Source organism: Aphelocoma coerulescens, chromosome 3, assembly GCF_041296385.1.
Source record: "Aphelocoma coerulescens isolate FSJ_1873_10779 chromosome 3, UR_Acoe_1.0, whole genome shotgun sequence".
Classification (NCBI taxonomy): Eukaryota; Metazoa; Chordata; class Aves; order Passeriformes; family Corvidae; genus Aphelocoma; species Aphelocoma coerulescens.
In genome coordinates this window covers 50,832,284-50,855,842 of record NC_091016.1, presented here as the reverse complement: position 1 = coordinate 50,855,842, position 23,559 = coordinate 50,832,284, and the positions used below count along the sequence as shown (strand labels likewise).

Below are 23,559 nucleotides of genomic sequence, written 5' to 3'. Positions count from 1 at the left end.
TAATCTGAATCAGGTCTGGTCATCAAGGAGGTTGCAGTTGAGTAGTATTGGAGAGTGACCTAGTGCTCTGCCTGCATGAATTTGCTATTCTATGAGAATAATATTTTCTTGTATTTCTAAAAGGCCTGTTTCTCAAATGGTTTGATTATAACAGGCTGTGTTATTACTTACATAATGAGACAAATTAAATTATAATGTCTTTGAAGTCTGGACTGGGTCTTTAGAAAACTTTGTAGCCAGATGATGTGATATTTTACTGCCTGTTGACCTGTGGATGTTTGGTTTTTTTTTTTTTAAATGGCAGTTGTGGTAGGTGGAGTTAAAAAACCCCAACACATAAAGTGGACAAGATGAAACATTGTCTGGTGATTACTTGGATAAACTGAGACCTATTGTTCAGTTTGATACTAATTTGCAGTATATTCTAGACAAATTTAATATGCAGAAGTGAGTTTTGATGTTACACTGTTAACAATACTGTTGAAGTTTAATTACTTAATTAAATATTTCATCAATTGTGTTTGGATTACTAAATGCTGTTCCTTAAATCATGAAGATTAAACTGGATATTTTCCTGTTTTTCAACTGTAGGAAAAGTTCGGTGGCAAGACTTTGATCAAGACGCCTATGTTGGTGCTACCGTGGTGCGATCCGGTCAGGATCCATATGCACGGAATAAGTTCAATCAGGTGGAAAGTGACAAACTGCGAATGGACCGAAGCATTCCTGACACTAGGCATGATCAGTAAGTGCCAAACTGAGCCATGTTGGCTTGGATTAGGCTTCTGTATTTATTGCTTTTGAGCTGCTTTTTCTGAAGCAGGAATTCTCCAGCTTTAGAAAGGACAGTAACAGTAAACTCACTGATCCTTGAACAGTGGTTTAAAGAACAATAAACCTTATTCAAGTTTTCTGTTTCCATTACTTCCATCAGTGTGTGTTATATATCCAAACTGGTGCTGCATTTCAGTCTCTTTTTGTTCCTGTTTATCTGATGGCATTTCTTGGTTCCTACATTTGTGAGTCTCTCTCACAGTGAGGATATCAAACAGTGGAGCAGGTTGCTCAGAGAGGATGTGAAGTTTCCAGGCTTAAGGATATTCAAAGCCCAATGCACAGCCTGCTGTAGTGGGCCCTGCTTTGAGGGAATCTGGGCTCAGAGATCTCCAGGGCCACTTTGGATCTCAGTCACTCTGTGATTCTGTTTGTATGTGATGATTGTCAACCCTAAACCTAAAGGAATCAATTTATGCACACCCTGGTAAACATAGGATGGAATTGTACTTAAGGCTGCTTGTGCAGTTTCAGGAAACAGTATGCTTCACAGTAAGGAAGGATATTATTTGCTACTGGTTAGAGAAGACCTTCATTTTGAAAAGGATTTAATGACTTGCACAAGTCTTGCTTAAAAAAAATTGCTCATTAGGGCTTTGTAACTTAAAAATACAAAACCAAGTTTGGTTTGGTTTCAAAAACTAGGGAAGCCAGTCTTGAAGCATAAAATTAGCCAACCATATGTAGTTAATTTACCTAAATAATTCTTCAGTTAGGATGAATGTACATTCACAGTTTTGTAAGTATAAGAAGCTGGAAAAGAAACTGGAAGAGGAGAGAGAAAAGGAAGGCTCCTGTTTTTCTTCCATAAAGCTCTTTAATCAGAAACGGCATAGTGAAGAAAATTTGTATAAAAACTCACTGTCATTTTTGAAATCCCTTGTATAATAGCATGGGTTTACGTTTCTTTACGCAAAGTATTTGTAGATGGAGTAAAACAAGTAATTTGTTGTTAATTGAATGTCAAAGGAGGAAGAATCTGGTGTTTTGCTTGTTAACAAGAAAGCAGTGAAAAGCATGATGCCTGTGGTGTTGTACTGAGGAGTTTAAAGTTACTTTTGAATTTTCTTCATAGCATATACTTTTTTTTCCCCACAAGAAATCTAACTTTTCAGATCAGATATTCTTTTCCGTGAGATCAAACTCAACTACTGACTTTTAGAAGTTTCTATGATTCAGATATGCTGAATTTGGAATTTTTTAGATACCTAATAACCTGGCAGGGGAGGGAGGATGTGTGTCTAACAGACAAAGGCTGTTCTCTGAGAATAACTTAAATAAGAGAGATGTCTGGAGATAAATTATAATACCATGGCCATGTTTCTTTTAACTGTTAGTCTTGTGATTATATGCTGACTTGCTTAAGTGTTTTTGCTAAATGGAGATGGAAAAGAACCCAGAAAGAGAGATGTTTCTGGGGAAGGACTATATCTGAGCTGGGATTATTCTTAGACTTTGCCATGGAACAGATTTAAGTGCCCATCAATCTGTGAATAGTCATCTTTTAAAGAAAAAAAATAACCAAAAAGAAAAACAAACTGAAGCAATCATTCTTACAAGCTGTCCTTAATGAGTTCCCTGCCATGTTACATTTAATTTTCCTTCTGTTTTGGGAAGAACTTTCACTGCAGAAGCTGAAAAAGCTGCGTGAAATTATTTGTTTGGGAACTGTGCAATGAAAAGAACAAAAGCAATAGCCATAGGAAGAAGAGTATCTGAGCATGTGACACTTTGGAAGCATGTTGGTTGCTAATCAAATTGGAGACAACTGGGTTGAGATTTAGTATCTCTTGTGGAGCAGTTGCAATCTTCTTTAAGGAAAGAAAACTGGATGAGGAAATACTTTGTTTCTTCTTAAGTAACTTGTTATTGTATTGATGTGCCTAAGAGGCTGTTTGTCTTTAAAGAAATTACATAGCAATATTTTTTAATTGCTGAAATTGTCTAGACTGTTTAGAAGCAGTTTATCAGGATTCTGCATTAGATATGTAGATGTGTGTAATTACACATCTCTTAATACTCTATTGTTTAGTCTTTTTTTACATCATGCAAACTTTTACTAACATGAAGACCAAAGACTTCCACTTGCTTTTTGTGGAAAAAACTGGACTGGTACTGCTCTGGTACTGCCAGCAGTACCAGAAAACGCTTTTGGTTCACCTGTTTTAGCTGCCTGCTTTTGTTTTAAGCAAAAGGAAGAAGGGAGAAACATAAGCAGAGAGAACTCTGAGCAGGAACATGGATTCTCACTCCAGCTGATGCTTACAACTACTGCTTTCAACAACTCTGAGAAACCTCTGGGTTTCCTTTCATTTAATGGTAAATTTTGGAGATCCAGAAAGTGACAAGTGAGTGTCACAGTTGTAATAGGAAACTTGTAGAGCTGTCTTCCTGTCAGTGTAAAATAGTTTCTCAAGTGGGATGAAGGATGAAATACTCCATGTTTTTTTGTGGAACAATGTTCCCCGTTTATGCTTTGGACCAGTGATTTCTGATCACATCTCCTAACTGGTGTGTTGTGATGATTTTTAAGAATTACTGTTATGTACTATAGCTGCACTAAGCTGTGTTTTCTTTCTCATTTGGCACCTATTAGGAGTTTCTGACCTCACACTCAAGTTTTATTCTTAAGTAGAGAAGAAACAAACTTTCTTGTGTCTTTGGTACCAGTTGAAGTGAATGTTCTTCTTGCACTGGTTAAAATGTGTATTTCTGTCAAAAAGTGGTTTCAAACAAATCATAGAGGTTTTGGGAAAAATTGTTAATTAAATGAACTAGTCCAAATCTCTGGGGGAAAGAATGTACTGATTTTAATGACCTATGCTAAACATTGAAGGTCTCGATTGAAGTTTGCAGTTCAGGTTCTATCTTCACTAAATGTATTTTCTTATTCTGCATGTAAAATTGAAGTGCTGCATCTTGAGGAGACAAAGTTTAATCTCCATGCCAAAAATAATGACACTGTTTCTTTGTTTTGAATTTAAACTGTGGCCCTGTTGACACAGCAGAATAGGAGGAAGAGTGATGATACTGAGTCAGTCAAAGCGGGGATTTATGAAGAGCTGAAAACAGTAATACTTGGTGAAACATTCCTCCAGTTTTATTTGGAAATCTAGAAGTCTTATTTCTCCCTCAGAAATATGCACTAGAGCTCTTCTCTTCAATTTTCTTAAAACTGAGAGGCTTCATTGCCTTGAGTAACTCCCCCATATGTACTCTGACTCAAGTGCTCTCTTTTGTAAATAGATCAATATAAGTTTAATGTAACTTTTTAATTATTCTAATGCAAGTGCTTCATGGGATAAATGCGTGCACAGTAGCCCTGTCCACTGTGAGTAATTTGAAAGTTAGCAGAATAAATATCTTCTTTGGCACTGCAGGCTTTGGAGTATAATAATTGCATGTCTTTCAGCTGTCTAGATGAATTGCCAGAAGCTCATGCTGGAGAAGCTGCTCTTTGTTTTTCAGGAATGCATCGGCATTTGAGATTTATGCATTCCATGCTGGGCGCTAGTGACAAAGCCATCTTGTATGCCCACTGCAAAGCCAGAGATGGCCCTGCTAATCTGACACAGCAGTTGTAGGCTTGGCATAGACTCTGTTTTTGTTCAGAGCCTAGTGAGGTCACTGCAGCACGATAATGTTTTGTTTCATGCAGGCACTAATGTGTGTGGCACTATGGGTGTGTTGTATCAAAGCACCACGGGTTTTTGGGATTTTGTAGGGTGGGCAAGGGCAAGAAGCACATTGCTGCTTGCTCTCTGATTCCAAGAGGTTGAAGGTTGCGTGGTTTATGGTGCATGTTGCAGATGTTTAATCAGGTTAAAGATTAGAGTGGGTTTTTATACTGGCAGAGGCCTAGTTTTAGAAGTGTGGGTGGCAAACTTCTCTTAAAAACTAGTCGGGTTAACACTGCACAGAGTACAGAAATTGAATTGCTGAAATAAGTGCTGAAATCAATTGCTGAATTTGCTACAGGTGTATGCTAGCTGGGTTTATTCCCTCTGAAGACAACTAGGTCTGTTAAAACTCTACCCTTAATTAAAGGATATGGAAGAAATATATCACTGGTGTGTGTCACTGCACAAATGGCAATCAGTATCATGACTTATCACACTGTAATGCTTTTGGCATAAACTCAATATACATTGTTTTCTAGTACTGTTAGTTTCTAATACAATGAGAGCAGTGTCTTTTTTGGGTTTATTTTATTGGATTAAATAGCTTAACTGTATGTAGTCCTGAAGGAAGCATTTTGGGATTTCCTTCTTTTTGCTTATTATATTAATCTCAGATTTGTACAGGTGATGAAAAATGAGTTGACATAGATGGAATATTTCATTATCTTTATGGTTTGGAAAGATGTGGTTCTGTGTTTAGTTGGCTCAGCATTGTCACAGCTAGCTCTGTTTTTCAAATTCTGAATGTTATGAGCCTAACAAGTTCTCATTAGAATAGAAAACTAGTGTTATCTGTGAACAAGTCCAGGATGTTACAGGAGCTTTAAAAGTAAAGGGAGAAGTGGACATGTGCTGTTCTAAAGAAGAAACACCTGGTAGCCTGTGAACATGCACATTTTTGTTGAAAATATGCTTATTTCCTTATATGTATTGAATGCTTTTAGTGTAAAAGGGCTCTGGTTTCATATTCAACTGCACAAAAGACATTTGACATAGTGCAATGATGATGGCCTGGTGACTTTTTTGAACCTGCCTGTATCTGCCACTGACTTTTTAGGCTTTTGTGTGCTAAGACAGCTACCAAAAGTGTCAAAAGACACGTTGATTACATTCTCACTTGAAAACAAGGTATTTCATTCTTCCTAGTCTATGAGTTTAATAGATAAATACTTTGCAATGAAGGCGGTCTGCCAAGCCTGAGATGTAAAAATTGCATTGAAATTGATGACAAGGTATTATTTCTTTCAGGTGTCAACGGAAACAATGGCGGATAGATTTGCCAGCCACTAGTGTGGTGATCACCTTTCATAACGAGGCAAGATCTGCTTTGCTTCGAACTGTTGTCAGGTATGCATAAGAGAGCCTAATTTTTCTCTAAAGGCCATTCATTTCTGTCAGATAGCAGCTTATGATAAGAAAGGGAAGTAACAACCCATTATGTTCTTCTGAACTATTTGCAGAGGAAAAGATGAGTCTTAATTTCATTGAGATCTTCAGTTCTTACATTCTGAAATAGTGATGTTAAACAAAATTGCTCACCTTAACTAAAATGCATGAAGTGTGGGACCAATTACCAGATGATGTTTAGAAGATGGCCATTTCAAGAAAAAGTCAGGGTAGATGGATTCCCAGGTGATATTTGACTCAAAGATATCTGCAAAAGTTCCAAGTTAGATATTTCTAATGCGCTGATTTCTGGAAGCTGAAATAGTGGGTGTGGGGGAGGCAGGGAGGAAGGAGCACACAAAATTATACGTGTGCCTCTTCATGCTTTCTGTAAGAACATGCCAACAGCTGTTGTTGAAAGTAACATCCTGGGCTAGGTTCTACTGCAGCTGAACAAAGTAACTGCTTTTATGACATCATTATGGAAAATTAATACTGCTTGAATGCTTTTGTTTTGGTCTGTTTCAGTGTCCTTAAAAAAAGTCCATCACATCTTATTAAGGAAATCATACTGGTGGATGACTACAGTAATGATCGTAAGTACTTTTACAGGGTCCTACCTTACTGTTCTTATTCTGGTAAGATTTCCTGTAGATGCTGATAGGTGACTCAGTTGAGAATAGGACACACAAATAGGAGTTTGAAGACACTCAGCCAAAACCAGATTTTTAACTCTTCCATATCTGTCATTGTGGAAAAGTGAAGTTTCTATAAATATTTCAGGCATATCTTATTATTTCCTGTTAGCTGAAGGACTAGAGTGTATCTTTTAAAAGAGCCTTTTCATAGTGTGTTAAGTAAAAATAAAACCCATGGTGCTTGCAACAAATATTTTTGTAGTGCTGTTTTAAATGAATGCCTGTCTCCATTAGTCTCTTGGAAAAATTCTTACTGAATCCAAAAGAAGTTGATGTCTTGTAGGTACTAGGGTATAATGATACAAGTTTAAACAATGGACATGGACCTCAGAGTAATATTTCTAAGAAGAAACAAATGTTTATATTTGCATTAATACTTTTTTAGTAAGCTTAGGACAGGTTTGTCTTAATGTTGGTTAGAAAGTGAACTTTCTTACAGGCAAAGAAAACAGTTTATTTAATCCTATGAAAGTTTTTTTTCTCTAGGCAATGTAGAAACTGTCTAAAGTAAGCAAAGAGAAGATAGTTAAATAAAATTATTTCAAGACTGTAAAATTAAGCTAGCTTTGAATAACGTAATGAAGGTAGTAATTTCTTAGCCTGGTAATTTTTCTTTATTTCTTGTGAGATTAGTAACTAATTCTGACCACAAACATTTTCACCTACAAAGCTTTTGCTTTTCTTTGAAAACAGCCTCTCTTCTCGTATACAGTGATGGATGTCAAACTGCTTCTCATCACTTTTTTTTTTTTTTTTTAATTTTTAAATTTATTATTGTTTTATTTTCTAAAGCTGATGATGGTGCTCTCTTGGGAAAAATTGAAAAAGTACGGGTTCTTCGAAATGATCGACGAGAAGGTAGGCTTAATTTTAGGGACGTAAGATGCAAATTCCACTGTGCTGCTCTTAGTTTTCATCATCTTTTAAAGGAACATTCTGCCTAACATTCCTTATTGGAAGAGATTTTCACTTTTTAAACATACTAGTAGAAGGAATAAAAAAAGCATTTGTGCAGGTAAAAACAGTAATTGTGATTGTTTCCATGTTGTTGTGTGCACAATTGCCTGTTGTTGGCTTTTACAGTGAAAGCTTCCTTCAGAAATTGCATTTAATCTTCAACTTTGCTTTCTCTTACCACACTGAATCCTTAGTTAAGCTGCTTCCACTGTACACAAGGTCCCGCTGTAAAATGGATCTGTGTTTGAAATAATGCAGCTTAAAAATAGCCCTCTTTTTTTGCTGGTTCCCTTATTAGATATCATTTTAAGGATTTAGTTGATGGACAGCCTGACAAACAATTTGTTTTGACTTAAGAGGGTTTGAGCAGCCAGGAGGGCTGGGACCAAGTATGCTGGTTTTGCTGAAGCCAGTGTGCTCTGTAACAAATTTGTCTTAGATTTTTGTTTTCTTCTATGTTGCTTTGTAAATGATGGTCTCACATCACTGAGCCCTTCAGTCAGCAGTTTCCTGACAGTGGAATTTAGAGTATTAGATACAGGCAACTGGTGTTCTACAGCTCTTTGAAATAATAAATGAGATTTGACAGTTGAAATAGCTGACTGAATTAGCAGATATGTGCTTGCTAATTTTTATAAGCACTGTTTCTTCTAGACTGCCAGCCTAGCCTGGGGAGGACCTGGAAATACCATGTACAAAACCTATGTTGTCCCATAATTAAAGTTATTGCAATAATTGATGGGTTCTTAGTGTTTAAATATTCTGTTTGGAATATACTTGCGAACAAAGGCTTATTAGGAAAGCAGGTCTTTTATGACTTGCCATGGTTGCCAGGTTCTAAGTAAATGAATGTCATTTTTCAGTGCATCACTTGAAGATGGAGATAGTAGTAAGGGAGTAAACGGAATGAAGTAACACCTTTTGATGTTTGTTTTTTTTAGTAATTATAAATATTAATTTGTAATGCATATACAAATACATACTTAAGAATGTGCATCAGTTTATCTTAAAATTAAATATAATTTGACAAATCTACTGTCAGAAAAAACCAACTGTTTGCAGATTGAAAACAGACTATTAGTTTACTTTGTATGTTTGTGAGATTAAAATTAAATATTACACTTATAAATTAAAATTTAAGAGAATCAGTGAAATTAACCAATGTGTAGGATGCTAAGAGTAACTCAGTAATATGAACAATAGAGGAAAGCAGTGTGTTTTAAAACAAAAGTTGAAGTAAAGGGATGGTGTCAGTGGAGGGGATGATGTTAACTGCCTTTCTTTCAGAAATAAATATTAGTAGCTTTTAGTCTCATCTGTAGTCTCAGTTGTTATGGGAACAGATGTGTTTGAGGGTGTGGTAGTCAACAGAATAAATGTTCAGTGGAACTTTTTCAGCTCTATTCATAGTAAGCCTGAATGTGATTGTGGAGGACTCAATGACCAAAGTGCTCACCTCCATTTTTTTGCCACTAAATCTGAAATCAGAAACATTATTGTGTGTTTTCTATAGAAGTAGGGTAAGACAGTAGGTTCTACAACGATGTTATTTAGAAATAATAAGCTCTGGGAGGAGGAGTTGAAAAGTTAAAAAAAGTAGAGCCATAGTGCTTGAGGAATGGTTTGATGTGGAAAAAACAGAACAGATTCAAAGGCTGGAATTAGGGCAACAGCACGAAGTCACTGAGGTACAGTTAGATGTCAGTATGCCACAGATCAAAGGTAAAATGTTGGAGAGCCATAGCACAGTGCATATCTGGAACTGTGAAGTGCCCGCACTTGAAATGAGAGATAGGAAAAGGATCTTGATGGGGCTGTTGCTGAATGTTGGTCAGAGCAAACAAGCTTTTCTTCTTAAGCATCTTGTATTCTGTAGGCATAGTCATATTTTGCATATTTATTTTATAAAGGGAGAGGTAAGTAACAGGCTTGACTCTTAGTGTTTCAGTTAGGGGGGAAAAATGCCCAAAAAACCAGAATAGATTTAGTGGGAAACAATGGAGAAAGAAAAAGAAAAAAAAGACTTGGTTTTGGTCTCATGTGACAAAAAGAAATCAATAATTTTTTGAATAGTAGTAGAAAAAAGTAGGGAGGAAATTTACAAAGTAATGGGAGGAAGCTTGCTATGTGTGTGTATAGCAAGGACTTTAGGAATGGTGAGGTCATCCTATGAACAAATATTAAAACAGAAGGAAGAAAAGGGTAAATCAGTGAGGGTATCTGTGTAATCGAGACATAGAGATGAGAAGAACCTTTTGGTTTTACCAGAACTTTCTTCTTAAAGATATCTATTAAAAACAAACAAACCACAAACAAGCTGCAAAACAAGAGAATTGCTGTAATCACAGAGAAAAAACAGTTCAAATGGGCTGGGGTAAGGCTCTCAGATGGGAATTAATGAGGCATGGTTATTTCTGGAAGGAGTTCATAGAAGAATGGACAGACTCTGGTAAGAACTAAAATGGAGGAGGGAAAAAACTGGGGAAGATAAGTTAATGATGGTGCTTTCCTCAGTTGCTTAGTAGAACTGTAGGAGATGTATTTGTTTTCAGGTCCAATCTTAAGTAAGATTTATCAGTATAAATACTACTTAGAGTGATGCAGATGCATCTGTACTTGTGTATCATTTGTTTTGAAAAGGTACTTTTCTTCTTCTGCTTAAATCAGAGGAAACCTGTACCATGCAGTAGGTTGAGCGCTTGCAGGCTGTTTGGTATGAAGTCATTTCACTTGAATTCATAATTAGCATCTGATTTTGATAATGGAGCTTGTGTATTTGCCCTGTCTGAGTTAGAGTAATTTAACTAATTACTAACTGGGAATGCAATCGTTTCTCACTACTGTTGATTGTTTTTCTCAGGAAGTGCTTAAAACTTCTTATCTTCACTTCTCAGGCCTGATGCGCTCCCGTGTCAGAGGGGCAGATGCAGCACAAGCGAAAGTGTTGACCTTCCTGGATAGTCACTGTGAGTGCAATGAACACTGGCTGGAACCGCTTTTGGAAAGAGTAGCTGAGGTTAGTAAAGAGTTCTAATGTAATTTCCTGAAGAAGCAGCTTTTAAATTTTAAAGCCATCTGGTTTATACTAGATTAATTTTATTCATTTTTCTAAGGAAGCTTTTTCCCCTGATTTAAGATGATGGAGATGATTGGAGTGTTCTGTGATTAAATGAGCAAAACTATGTTTTAATCTGTGAACACAGGCACATAAAATCTGAATATTTATTATTATCTTTGCAAGCAATTCAAATGTATGTTTCCTTCATTCTTTGGAGACCGCCTTAATAAACTGAAAATCTTTAGAGCAAGGTATGATTCTCCTCTACCGATACCATCTTGGTGTGATTCAGTTTACCTGAATCTTTATGCTTCATTAAGATTCAGTGTGATAATAGGAGCGAGGATGACTTGTGAAACCAAAATTCTCATGGAAACTAGCAGGAACTAGAGGCTCAGCATCTACGAAGAGGATGCTTAGTCTGTCTCCTGGAAAAGTGATTGAGAGTGAAAGTATACTGTTTTCTCCAGGGGTTGGTTATACTTGTTAACTTGTTCTGGAAGAACTCAGTTGAAGTGGAAATTGAATGAAGTGTGATTCCAAAAAAGCACTGAGGAGTACTCAAGACAACAGGGTTTTTATTCTTCCTTAATTGCATTCCCTTTCTGGAAAGCTAGTCTTCCAGGAAAGGTTTGGTTCCAAAATGCTCCTGATCAAAATGATTTTGCTAAGCTACTCTGGTTATGCCCAGTTCTTCACTTATCCACCTTGCGCTTTCCTTTGAATTTCCACCCAAAAACAGAAAGGGGGAGAGAGAAGGAAGAAAACCCCATATACTCAGTATGCCAATGAAGAAGCTATCAATTGATGACTGATTTCTTTTTTTTTTTTTATTCTACTTGGTTCCATGATGCTTTTAGAATCATAAAATCATATAGGTTGGAAATGACATTTAAGATCGTTGAGTCCAACTGTTACCTGAGCACCTGCCAAGCCCATTGTTAAACCATGTCCCTGAAGTGCCACATCTACACACCCCTTAAATACCTCCAGGGATGATCACTCCCCCACTTCCCTGGGCAGTCTGTTCCAATGTTTGACCACTCTTTCAGTGAAGAAATTTTTCCTAATGCATATTCCAAACCTCCCTGTAACTTGAGGCTATTTCCTCTTTCCTATGCTTGTTTCTTGTAGGAAGAGACTGATTCCCCACCTTGTTACAACCTCCTGTGAGGTAGTTGTACAGTTGTATGCTCTCCTCTGAGCCTCATTTCTCCTGGCTAAACACCCTCAGCTCCTCCTCAAAAGGCTTGTGTTCCAGACCCTTCACCGTCTCTGTTACCCTTCTCTGGACACACCCCAGCACCTTAATGTCTTTTTTGGACTGAAGAGCCCAGAACTGGACACAGGATTTGAGATGTGGCCTCAGCAGTGCCAAATACAAAGGGATGATCATTGCTCTGGTCCTGCTGGCCATACTATTGCTGATCCAAGCCAGGATGCCACTGACCTGGGCGTACACTGGGTCATGTTTAGCTGCTGTCAGTCAGCATCCCCAAACCTGTAGCATTGCATGAAATTGTGACCCAAGTGCAGAACCTGGCACTTTGCCTTGTTGAACCTCATACAATTGGCCACAGCCTGTTATATTTACTGGGTATTTCAGAAGTACTTCAAGTTGCCCAAGACACATCAGCAGCTGAAATCCTGTTTTAGAGTAGAAATAACTAAACCTGGATACTATTAAAGTACCTAGAGCCTACAAAGCCTGTGAGCGTGAGTAACATAGCACTTCCTTCTATTTTTGTACCCACCTAAAGTGTTGCAGCTTCAGAAGGGTTGGGGGAATTTTCCTGTAATTATTAACTAGGGAAATAAACTTGAAGGCATTAAATATAGCTCTGAAAGAAGTGGATGGAGAATGCTTGCTGCTGAAGCACTAGCCAATTGTAAGATATGGGAACCGTTTTCAGACCTTTTGTGTTTGAATCATCTATTTATTCAAGAAATCAGAAGAGAGGTGGTGGTTTTGGTCAGCAAAACCCTGCATTTGGTAAGACAGTTACTTAGTCATTTTCCCGTTTCTCTTGTGTATGACTTTTTGCAGAGCTCATACTCATTTATCTTGCTGAAACTGATACAGAATTTGAAAAAGTGTTACCTTTCCATCATAACAGAATGTAAAGCCTCTTATTAAATTGCTGACAATTTGTGAAGATCCAGCATTGCATGGGGTGTATTTGGTTGGAGAAGCTCGTGCGTTATTTTGCTTTTTGTGGCGGCTACTTTTTAGTAGCATGTGAATTATTAGATCCTTCAAAACTCACTCCTAATTGTCACCATAATACACACTAATTGTGTCCCAGTGAATAGTTTTCAGCTGTATGAATATATTTTTCCATTCTTAAAAGATTGCTGTAGTGTTAAATAAATAATGAATATAGAATTCCAGTTGACTTTCATCTGCAAAGCTTTCCAACCAACAGGTATGGGGGCTGAAAAAGCAGCTTCTAAGCTTTCTGGTTGTTCAAATAATTAAGGCATGGTTAGTGTTTATGCATAGCATGTGATAGTTCTTTGTTATTTTAAATGGATTCGTTCTGCTCACAGGGCAGACAGTATGTTAGTTGATGTTAATTGGCAGCATTTTTTGATAGTCTCAGTGACAAGAAGCTGAATAGATGTGAACTCTTTTCTGCTCTGGCCTCACAGGTAACTTTTTTCAGGTCAGGGCTACTGTTCATTAACACCATGTTTTCTGATATGCAGCTGCCTGTATTATATATCTGGTGGAAAGTGTCTTTTGTTTTTCTTTTTTTCTTTCTGTTCCAGAATTGCCCACTTGGCATTTATTTCTGTTGGAGTTTTGGGAGATTAGCTGTGTGTGTTACAATATAGGAATTTACAGCTTCCAAGGAGCAGTCTGAATAGAGTCAGTTCTGCAGTACTCTATCTGATGTGCTATAACCACTTTAGAAAGCTGTGCCTCTGACATCTGAGATACCAAGCTTTCCTCCTCAACTGAAGCATGATCCATCCCACAGTTTTCTTCTATAAGATGGTTTCCTGGTTAGAATATCTTCCTTTTTTTCATGAGCCATGCTTGCCTAGCGTTTCTAGAGGGGTCTGACTCTGCTAGGGATTTTTCTACAGCAATTTGAGCAAAGGCTTAAAGGAAAAGCAACATACACACAGGGTGACTGGCTTTAAAGTTCAGAATGCCTACAGATACTGGTGTAACCTGGAGCTGGTATCTTTGCTCCTTCCTGGAGAGTGATTTTCTGCTTGATTGCTAAGGCTACCTATTATACCCTCTAGATTTTTTTTGTGTGTGTGTGTGATTAAATGAGGAGACAGTGGAGGTTAACCCTTTGATTCCTCAAAAATGTCAGCATAGTAGTAAGTATACACAATCCTGAAAACATCTATAACTACTAGTGATTTCATGGGCACTTGTCTACTTGGCTTTTTCCGTTTCAAATTTCTAAACACTTTGACGTTCTATTCTTACAATTCAGCAATTGTATGAGAAAAATAAATTGAAAGATTCTGATGCAGAACTGAAATAATCTGTTTTCATAGCCTAGCAGTAAATCCTCTATCACATTTAGAAGATATTTTTAAACAAAGATGATCTTAAAAGGAAGAAATAACTAAGATTAAGAAGTGAGATGTGGTTGGCTTTTTCATGTCTGTCTCAGATTTTTGTGACTTTAAGTGAGTCAACTTTTAACTGACACAATGCTAAATGGAAAATATTTATATTTCCTCTTAAGAGTGTTGTAAAGCTTAATCTTTGAAGTGTCTTGAGATTTTTAGAAGGAGGAAGCAATACATGCAGAAGTTTGAGGATAATTTCTCATGGTTTATGAGAACAATATATTAAGTCTAACTCTCTAGAGCATTCATAACTTCCTTATGAATTGTCAAGATGAAATAGTTTGCTACACATTTCCAGGTGCTAGAGACTTGCAGTATTCACAGACTATTTCTTTTCATTATCTTCACCAAGAAGTACATGGTTTTCCAGTTGTGCCTGCCATTAGAAGGCAAAAGATTTTCTATGTTAAATTATCCTAAAGCAAGGTATTATTTATCCATGGTCTGATTAAAGGGAGCAGCTGCTTTTTAGTCTTTTAAATGAGTGAACTCTGTAATTTGGAGACCCACAAGCTCTTTTTCAGCAGTATCTGCATTAACAACTTTCTAATGCTCCACAAATCATCACCTTAAGAATGTACAGATCTTTTTTTTGCTTTGCTGCTGAGCAAATCCTGTAATTTCAAGTCACAGAAGGAACAGCATATTTCCAAGTCAGCAGTTTGGGGGTTATACATCAGACTGAATGCACATGGCCTGGGTATTTGGCTGTCAGAGAAACAACTGGGAGTTAAATGTAGCAAGTGGTGTTAGCGTGGTGCCACACTGATATTGATAGAAATAATCAAACCAACAGTAAAAGCCTGAGGAAATCCCAAATGTGTAGGGACAACATGTTACCTGCTTATGTGGCTTGGTGGAGATAAGCTGAAGCCTAAATGAAGCTGTGCCTGATGTGACACCTGATAACTTGGGCAGTTTTTACCACCAGGATCAACCTGGTCAAGTAGAACCATTTGAAAAAACCAAATCTTTCTCAAAAGATGTTTTTAGAGAGGAGCATGGATGAATAAGCTGTCTCAGTTTCAGCTAAGGAATAAACAAGAAAGAAAGGAAGGGTGTTTTCATTTTTCTATTTTATGCTCATAGGTGTACTGTGAATAACTGGACAGGCTGGATATCTTCTGTCTCATCAGTCTGTATTTAAGGGAGTTTCCTAATTCTAGCACTATATATAGAATGCCTAAAATAAGGGCATGGGTACATCTAAAGCATTTCAGTGATGTAGGAAGGTGTGCACACACACACACACAGAGGACTTTGCAGTGAAGGTGCAGTAAATTGTAACTGCCTCACAGTTAGCAAAACTGTGCTTGGCATTGCAAATAGGGGCTTGAGGCTACCACTAGCAGAAACAGGAGCTAAAGATGTGATCAATGGGGGAATATGAGAGGTTGGTCTTTTTTTGTTTGTGTTTCTAGTTTGCTTTAGATGAAACTAATGAATTCTTTGTAGCAGGCCACATTAGATGTTACATTACATCTCTCATAAAAGCAGATTCTTGGCCTGGGTGGCATAGCTGCAGTGAAAGTAAAGGGAATGTAAAAAGAAAGGTGTCTTCAGCTTGAATTCTCTTGGGTTTGCTTGAATTCTTCTTTTGGATGATACAGAAGTCTGTGACCTTTTGTTCACTCAGCCAGAACGACCTAGTAAATGTCCTATATGTAATTAGGGCTTACTAAAAATCAGCACAGATTGAATAGTTAAGGTTCAATAAAAGAAAATGGGTGTTAAAGGTTCTTATTGGACCAAGCAAAGCATTTGACTAAGAGTTGCTTTTAAGTCTCTTCTTATGAGCTCAAGCTATTCTCATACTAATTTGGTTCCAATCTGTTCTGTATAATACTGATTAGCAAGGGGGATACATTGCTTGAACCATTGTTTAGAATACATGTGGTGTTGTTTCAAGACATACTTGTAAAATAAATTCTTAAAATGGAGATGTTTAGGTTGTATTTTTTTAACCATAAGAACAGTTTCTCTGTAACAGGAGTTACCAAAATATCTCCTGTTTGTTCAAAACATTTTTTTTAATATTCACAGATTTGGTGATACGCTGTTCTGAAGTTATTTGTTCCCTGAATGGTGTTAAATTGTGCAGCTCAAAACTTTTATTTTGAATTCAAGCAATACGTCATGGAGACAAACTCGCTTAACCGTGATACCGCATTTCTAACATTAGATGAGTCTTTTTTTAGAATACTGAGGTCTTGTGATTCTACTGGGTGATGCACGTGGAGTTATTGGAAAGATTTTTGTTCTTAAACTGTTTTGGCAAAAACATCAGCTAAAATAATTAACATTGCTCAGAATAGTATACGGGACCATGGTTGGACAGAGGAGTGTGGTTATCTGTACCGCTGGAATCTTGGCTGCTGGAGAGTAATAGCATTCATGAGTCTGAGGTGCTTTTTAGGTTCTCTTTCCTATCTGAGTATCTGTTATTGAAGTATGATTCTTCTAGTGTGAAATGGATTGGCATTAACCTAAGACTTTTCTGATTGCCAAAAGGCCTAAGTCTCCCTTAAAGGTTGAAATAGTAGGACACTAGTACACTGCATGGCTGGAGACTTGCTGTGGAAAATATGTATTGCCTGGATGCTTTTCTTTGCATTGGTTTTAAAAGCAAGAATGGAAGGGCTGTTTGCTTGACTGCCTTTAGAACCACAAGTTCGCTGCCTTCTTGAAGAGCAAGTCGGAAGAGGGGGATTGCTGCACAGAAGTAGCCTAGAATAGGAAGAAGATTTCCAGTCATATCCTATGGTTTCTGCTCTCTGAAGCAGTGCTGAGCAGTGCTGTTCACAGCACTGGCTCCTCAGAGCCATTAGTGGAAGTAGGGGGAGAGCTGGGGAGACATGCTAATGAAATCCTGCTGGACTGTTCAACATCACATCCTGCCTGAATCTTTATATATTGACTTCATTATTTCAATATCACTTTCTAACATTTATTTTAGGACAAGACCAGAGTTGTGTCTCCTATTATTGATGTAATTAATATGGACAACTTCCAGTACGTGGGGGCGTCAGCTGATTTAAAAGGCGGTATGTACCTGTACTGGAATACAGACTTTAAAAAAACCCATCAAGAATCAAAGCTCATAATCACTGCATTTGTGGACTGGGCAATTAACATACTGTTCTTCCCTTTCATAGATCTAGTTTCAAGTTCTGTAGGTCACTTGCTTCTTGGCTTGGATTTTAATTGGCCTTGTCATTCTCTGCTTTAAAATTCATCTTTATTATACTAATTCTTATAAGTTTATGCTGCCTTTTACCAATATGCAGGACTTGCTCCAAGGTTTGTAGGGTTGTGTAAATGTGTCAGAAAAAGCTAATAGCCAGAGTTTATGGTTCTCTTTTTAGATAACACAGGCTTTAATTGCTCACTAGTTTAGAAGCCCATCAACAATGCAGTGTCTATGAGGTTTTTTTCAAGATGCTGGTTTGCTTAAAAAATTTAACTCTTCTGAATAAGCAGAAGACTTTGGAATGTGTTTAAAAAATAAATGTTTGTCAGCCATGATCTGTAATTGTGAAAACAGTCACACGTGACCACGAAAATTTGTAGTGTTTATACCTCTGCCATTAAAAAAATCCACTGTTAAATTGAGAAATACTACCGTTTCAATGTCTAGGTAGTGTAAAGCATTGACAGCAAATATCGAAATTACTTTTGAAGCCCTAAATAAGAATAAATAAAAAAAAATTCTTCTCATCTCCTTTTTCAAAGAGAGAGAGGGCAACTGCATGCTAAACTCCTTACTTATTACAGATTTTTAAAACTTCTTTCACTGCTAACAAGAATCTAGTATTTAAAATAGCTATTCTCTACCCACTTATCCCCTTTTTTTATTATTGTTTGTAAGTAATTGTTCCCACAACCCTGGAAACTGACCTGTCTGCATAAAGGTGTAAGATGAACCACAGTATAAAAATTATAGTGCTGTTCTCACAGTGTCCCATCTTTTTCTGAGTGGACTTTCTTGAGTGAGGAAGGAAAAAACAGTTTCAAGTCTATTCTTTTAGGTTCTAATCTTTAACTGGTCACCTAGATTGTTCCATAAACTAAAATAAAAGCAGTATTTGCATAATGTTGCATATGCTACAAGTTCATCAGTGATCTGGAGGTGAGAGGTTCTGTATCCTTTTAACTAATATTTTGAAATGATGCCTACAGTGCATATATTCACAGTATGTTAATGTATAATTCTGTGCTATTATGTGTGCCAGCATTATTAAACCTTAAGGCCTTTACTTGATCTATTCATTAAATCTCGACTACAGAAATCCCCTATACCATTATGTGGCTTTTATTGTCGTCTGCAAGAGGAGAAGGAATTCTTTCCTTGAAACCTTAGATTGGTTGCTGCTGGGTTCATGTTAAATTCTTTCCAAGTGGGAGAAGATTGAGAGATTGTTTCACTTGCTACTGCTCTTCATGCTTTATCTTTGAAACTACGTTTCCCAATTCATTCATTTATCTATTACTGTTTAGTACTCATTTTTTCCCTTTGTGTACAATAGAGATTGGATTTTTCTTTTTTTTTTTTTAAAGTATGTGAAGCCTATGTACTTCTGATTGAGGAGTGAGAAGCTGTCTCTTTTTAACATTAATAGAAATTTTGCACATAGCAGTGTGCCAAGCTATTTGAGGGTCAGTTGAAATATGAATACTATATTTCTTGTCAGTTCCCAAAAGACAAATTACCATGTTAGAGGCTTGACAGCATTTGGCACCACAGGACATTTCCACTGGGGCCAAGTCTAAACATGGAAACCGATCTATGCTTTCAACTTTAGGTACAGTGTCTGTGTGGCTGAAGCATGGAGAGTTGAAACAGCTGGGACAGCATTTGTGCCTGGTCTGTCTTGAAAGGACTTAATCACCCAAGACAAGCAACCTACCAAGTGGTACACACTTTTTTCTAAGTGGACACATCTGAAATAATTCCCAAATCTGGCCAAAACTAAATCCATGCACTTCATATTACAGGGTTTTTTTGGGGGGTTGTTTTTTTTGTGGTTTTTTTTGGTGGGGGAGGGGAGTTTCCAAAAGTGTTTATGCCACTCTGAGAAACACTGTAATTACTGGAACAAGCTGTAGTTAACTGAGATCTAATAATTTAGAATATGCCTGTGATGCAGTTTACACTGGATAGAATTTCATACTGGATATGCACTGTGTTTAAAAATACTCCTTTTACAGAGTTACTGATACTATCTCATTGAGTGCAGATTTTTCCCAGAGTCTGTGAAAATGGAGACAGAAAACCAGTTTTGAATGTGTAGAGACTTTATACACTTGTTCAGTTTGTGAGAGTGCTGTGTTCCAAAAGAGACCCCTTGTGTTCACTGGAGGACACGGTGACTGTCTCTATCGCTGCTGCTGGAGAGCAGTGGGTTGTTCAACTTCTCCCAGATGCAAGTAATTTTGCTGGCTATCTAGGATGAAATGCGGCTTTTTAACGGCATGGAAATATTGGAACTCATTTTACTCTCCATGCTGGAGCAGTACTGTAGGTTGTAGCCATTTTACAGTTTTGCTACTTGGAGTTTTGGAGTAGTTAGGCAGTCTTTCATTTTTACAGTGCAACATTTCATGAAATACTCAAACATGGAGAGAAAGCTGGCATATGTGCTGTAAAGACTGTTCAGGGTAATTTCTGTATTGTGTGTGCTAAGTATCTCATGAGTTAAAATGAAAACTGTGGAGTTTTTAACTTCCTACATCAGTCATTGCTATGCACCTTTACAGATGCAGACAGGCAGTTTGTAGGGCTATAATGTTGTCTGTTTACTTTAGCTTTTTTTCCCACTTCCCCACAAAGTAATTGCTTTATCTTTATACTGGAGAATGAAAACTATTGACATCTGTGCACCAGAAGTCTGGAAATCATTCATTACATGACCTCATAGGATCTAAATGTGTTTGGCAGCAGGCAGAGTGTACAAGGCTGATTTGCGAGGTGTCCTGGGAGAGGACTGTGGGCCTTGTACAGTTTTTTAATAGATGTTCATGATTATGGGCATAACCCAGCACAAAAACTGTTATGAAAGTGTTTCCTATTCAAAGTTTGTCCTATACCAGCTCTGTACCATTGCCTAAAAAGAAGTAATTTAATGGCTGATATGTAGAAAGGTGCTATAGGCAACCTGTTGATCTTGTCTGTTCTAGTCATCTTTGTGCTTCTGTGCTTAACTCATGGCAGGCCCAGACCAGTTGTTCGTGTGTGTTCACACTTACATGTATATGCATAAGGAAAGTAAGGTTTTGGTGCTCTAGCACTAGCCTCAGGTTTTAAAAATGATGCACTTAAAAACACAATGGGAAAGTAAGAAGTTAAATGGATGTTAAGAAAATAAGTGGAACCTACATAACTTGTGACCTTCATGATAGAGAGCTCTTGCTGTCAGAGTACCTCCAAGAGTACTGCATAAAACCTGTGTAAATGGAAATATGCAATCACTTCTAAAGAGTAGAAATGCAGTTACTCAGTAAAGATTGTTGGGAGCATTTGTAATGGCTGGAAGATCATCATTTCTATTTGATGTAGGGGTACCACTTGGGTTTCCTGCTTTGTGAAATAGATAAAGACAAGATCCAAAGTTATTTGGTGTTTGAGGTTTACTCTTTTTTCTTTACCTTTCAACTGGACTCCTACTTGTTTGTTTTCTACCCAGAATTTTGCACAAGTTTAAGTTTTAAATTACGATTCCCAGTGTTTTTAGTGAACATTGTTATTACAAATTGAATGATGACCACAGTAATTTTAACAGCCTACTTTTCTTCTTGAAGGCTTTGACTGGAACCTTGTATTCAAGTGGGATTACATGACACCAGAGCAAAGAAGAGCACGACAAGGAAATCCAGTTGCTCCCATAAAGTATGTCTGTACCACCACTTCTCAAGTAGATTGTAGTTTGCAGCTAAGCAAAGTTAGAAATCATCTTCTCTGAGTCTGAAAGAATATCTTTACTATAGCTTACATCAATATTGAAATTCCATTCATATATATGGAGCATTCTGAGACTCTCAGAAATAAATGGTATTTAAAAATAGTTTAAAACACACTACTAAATTATTTACTCTTAAGAAAAAATAGATGTTACTTTGTTTAAAGTTAGCTTGTTTTGATAGCTAAAAATACAGCATCAGTTCTAATGTCTTATTGCTGGCACAAATTGCCACCCTTTAAATGAGGGGCTTATGAGCCAAATGGAGATTTGAAAGCTGCCTCAGAAGGTGGTCGTGGCATTGTGTATGCCATAAAGGTGTGTGGAAACAGCATTTGAAGTGATAGATGCAAAATAAGTTGCCTTCAAAAGCATTGCCAGGTTTTTCAAGGAGGTATTAATCTTGATGTGCAAATAATAGTTACCCCAAGTTCATGGTTCTGTTTAATTTAATTTTTCTTGTTTGTTTAGGACACCCATGATAGCTGGTGGATTATTTGTGATGGACAAATCCTACTTTGAAGAACTAGGGAAGTATGACATGATGATGGATGTTTGGGGTGGAGAAAACCTAGGTATGTGTATTATTTACCTTCTGATCAACCTTGAAAGAAAGCAGGTTTCATCACTTCCTTTACTGTCAAGGAATCATGGTTTTCCTGATTTTGTGCAAAGAGGGTTAAAATCAGAGTTAAAATTTCATACATGTTATTGCTAAAATCCAAAATGTTTATTTCAATGAAAGAATTATAACAAATTAAAAATGATATGCTAAATATGAGGGAATAAAAGTATTAGCTCATTGAGCAGTGAATTTTTTTTGTAATGGAAGTTAGTTGGTAAAAAAATTACAGGCTGTAGATAGGCAATTAGTTTCAAAAATGCTATCTTTTTCGAAAGTCAAGCATCATCCTAAGTTATTAATTAAATATAGTAATGTTTAAATGCTGACAGCTGAAGGCATGTTTTTGAGATGTTGCTTAATTTAATAATGAAAAGTAGGATACAAGAGAAGGAGTTTAATGTTAACCTTAATAAATCAATTAACTTATCTGACTGAAGAATTACCTGTTTCTAAACTTTGCCAGTAGTATGTTGCTTGGCATCTAAACTTAGTGAATTTTGTAGTTTTATACCCGTCCTTTAGCCCTATGAGATACTGAGAGTTAAGAAGTCATTTTTTCTGTAAGTCCTCATTTTCAGATGTTGAAGTGAGTGAAATTTAGGCAAGAGGGAGGAGGGGCTTGTGCTTTGGCCATTTCTTCTTTGACCAGGTGGTTAAATATGGCATTAGTAGGTTTTTGTAGTTATTTGCATTACAGTATTATACAAAGATTTTCTCCATGTAAGACCAGTATGTGTTACTTGTGTTAAAACAAAAAAGATTTGAAAGGAACAGAATTCTACAGTTCCTCAAGAATTCCAGTTTGTCATTAGTTTAGTTTTTTGGGGTAGAGATGCATCTCAGACATTCCAAGTAGTGTGTTTTAGGAACACTTCTCAGGATAGAAGCTTCTCTACTGCACGTGCTAGCTGCAAAATCCTAAAATACCTTGAACTTGTAAAAACCCACGAGTATTTTGAGTTACTGAAATCTGCATATGCATTAAGCATATGCTTGGCCTACAAGGAAGTGTGTGCTGTATAGAGACATGGTAACCAAATGTTTAATGCTACTGTAATGCACTGAAAAGTTGGAAGTGGCATCCCTATAGTCCTGTCTCTGACCATCCTATGCAGTACTCGAAGAAACCCTTCAGATATTTTGAGCAATTACATTCTGTGTTTGTTGTCTCGCTCTTTTGTCTGTATAGTGCTAAATTGTATTAATGTAAACATAATAATTTTTCATTTTTTAAATGTCATGGAAAGTCATTGGATAAATTTGGTGCAGCAATACTATTCACTCTGAAAACCACTTTTACCCCTCGAGCACTGAAATATTTGATTAGTTACAAGCATGTACCTTAGCAACTGAGTTTTTTCTGAACACTTAGCAACTACTTTTGTGCTTTGGTTGAGGCCTTGATAGCAGGAAAGGGCACAAGCAACAGCTCCTCTCTCGAGGATGCCAAGAGATGTTTATGTTGCTCCTGCTGCATTCAGTTCCTCCCCCTCCATGGAAAGAAGATGGAGACTTAGGGGGTGCCTGAAAAGCAGGCAGAAGGCAGCTAATGATTTCTTCCTAGCTGTCAGACTAATTGAAGATGAGTAAAAATCACATGGCATATGATTTAATTGGCAATAAATGACGCATGCACCAGATAACTGGAAATCTGTGATGTGCAGTTTAAAATTCAATGTGCACACTTGTCAGGCCTCTTTACTCTCAAGCATAGCTCTAGATCAGTTGCTTGGTGTTACATGCAAATAACCTGCTAAATGGACTA

The 23,559-nt window shown here is 37.1% G+C and overlaps 1 protein-coding gene across 1 annotated transcript in view; it reads left to right on the top strand.

The window, feature by feature from the left end:
* The window catches only part of GALNT2 (polypeptide N-acetylgalactosaminyltransferase 2), a 106,200-nt gene that overhangs the window by 69,315 nt on the left and 13,326 nt on the right, over positions 1-23,559 (top strand). The window contains exons 3-10 of the mRNA XM_069010250.1: positions 592-745; positions 5,763-5,861; positions 6,429-6,496; positions 7,391-7,456; positions 10,450-10,571; positions 17,170-17,257; positions 21,012-21,099; positions 21,641-21,744. Coding sequence (XP_068866351.1) covers positions 592-745; positions 5,763-5,861; positions 6,429-6,496; positions 7,391-7,456; positions 10,450-10,571; positions 17,170-17,257; positions 21,012-21,099; positions 21,641-21,744 — 789 coding nt within the window. The remainder of the gene's footprint in view (positions 1-591; positions 746-5,762; positions 5,862-6,428; positions 6,497-7,390; positions 7,457-10,449; positions 10,572-17,169; positions 17,258-21,011; positions 21,100-21,640; positions 21,745-23,559) is intronic.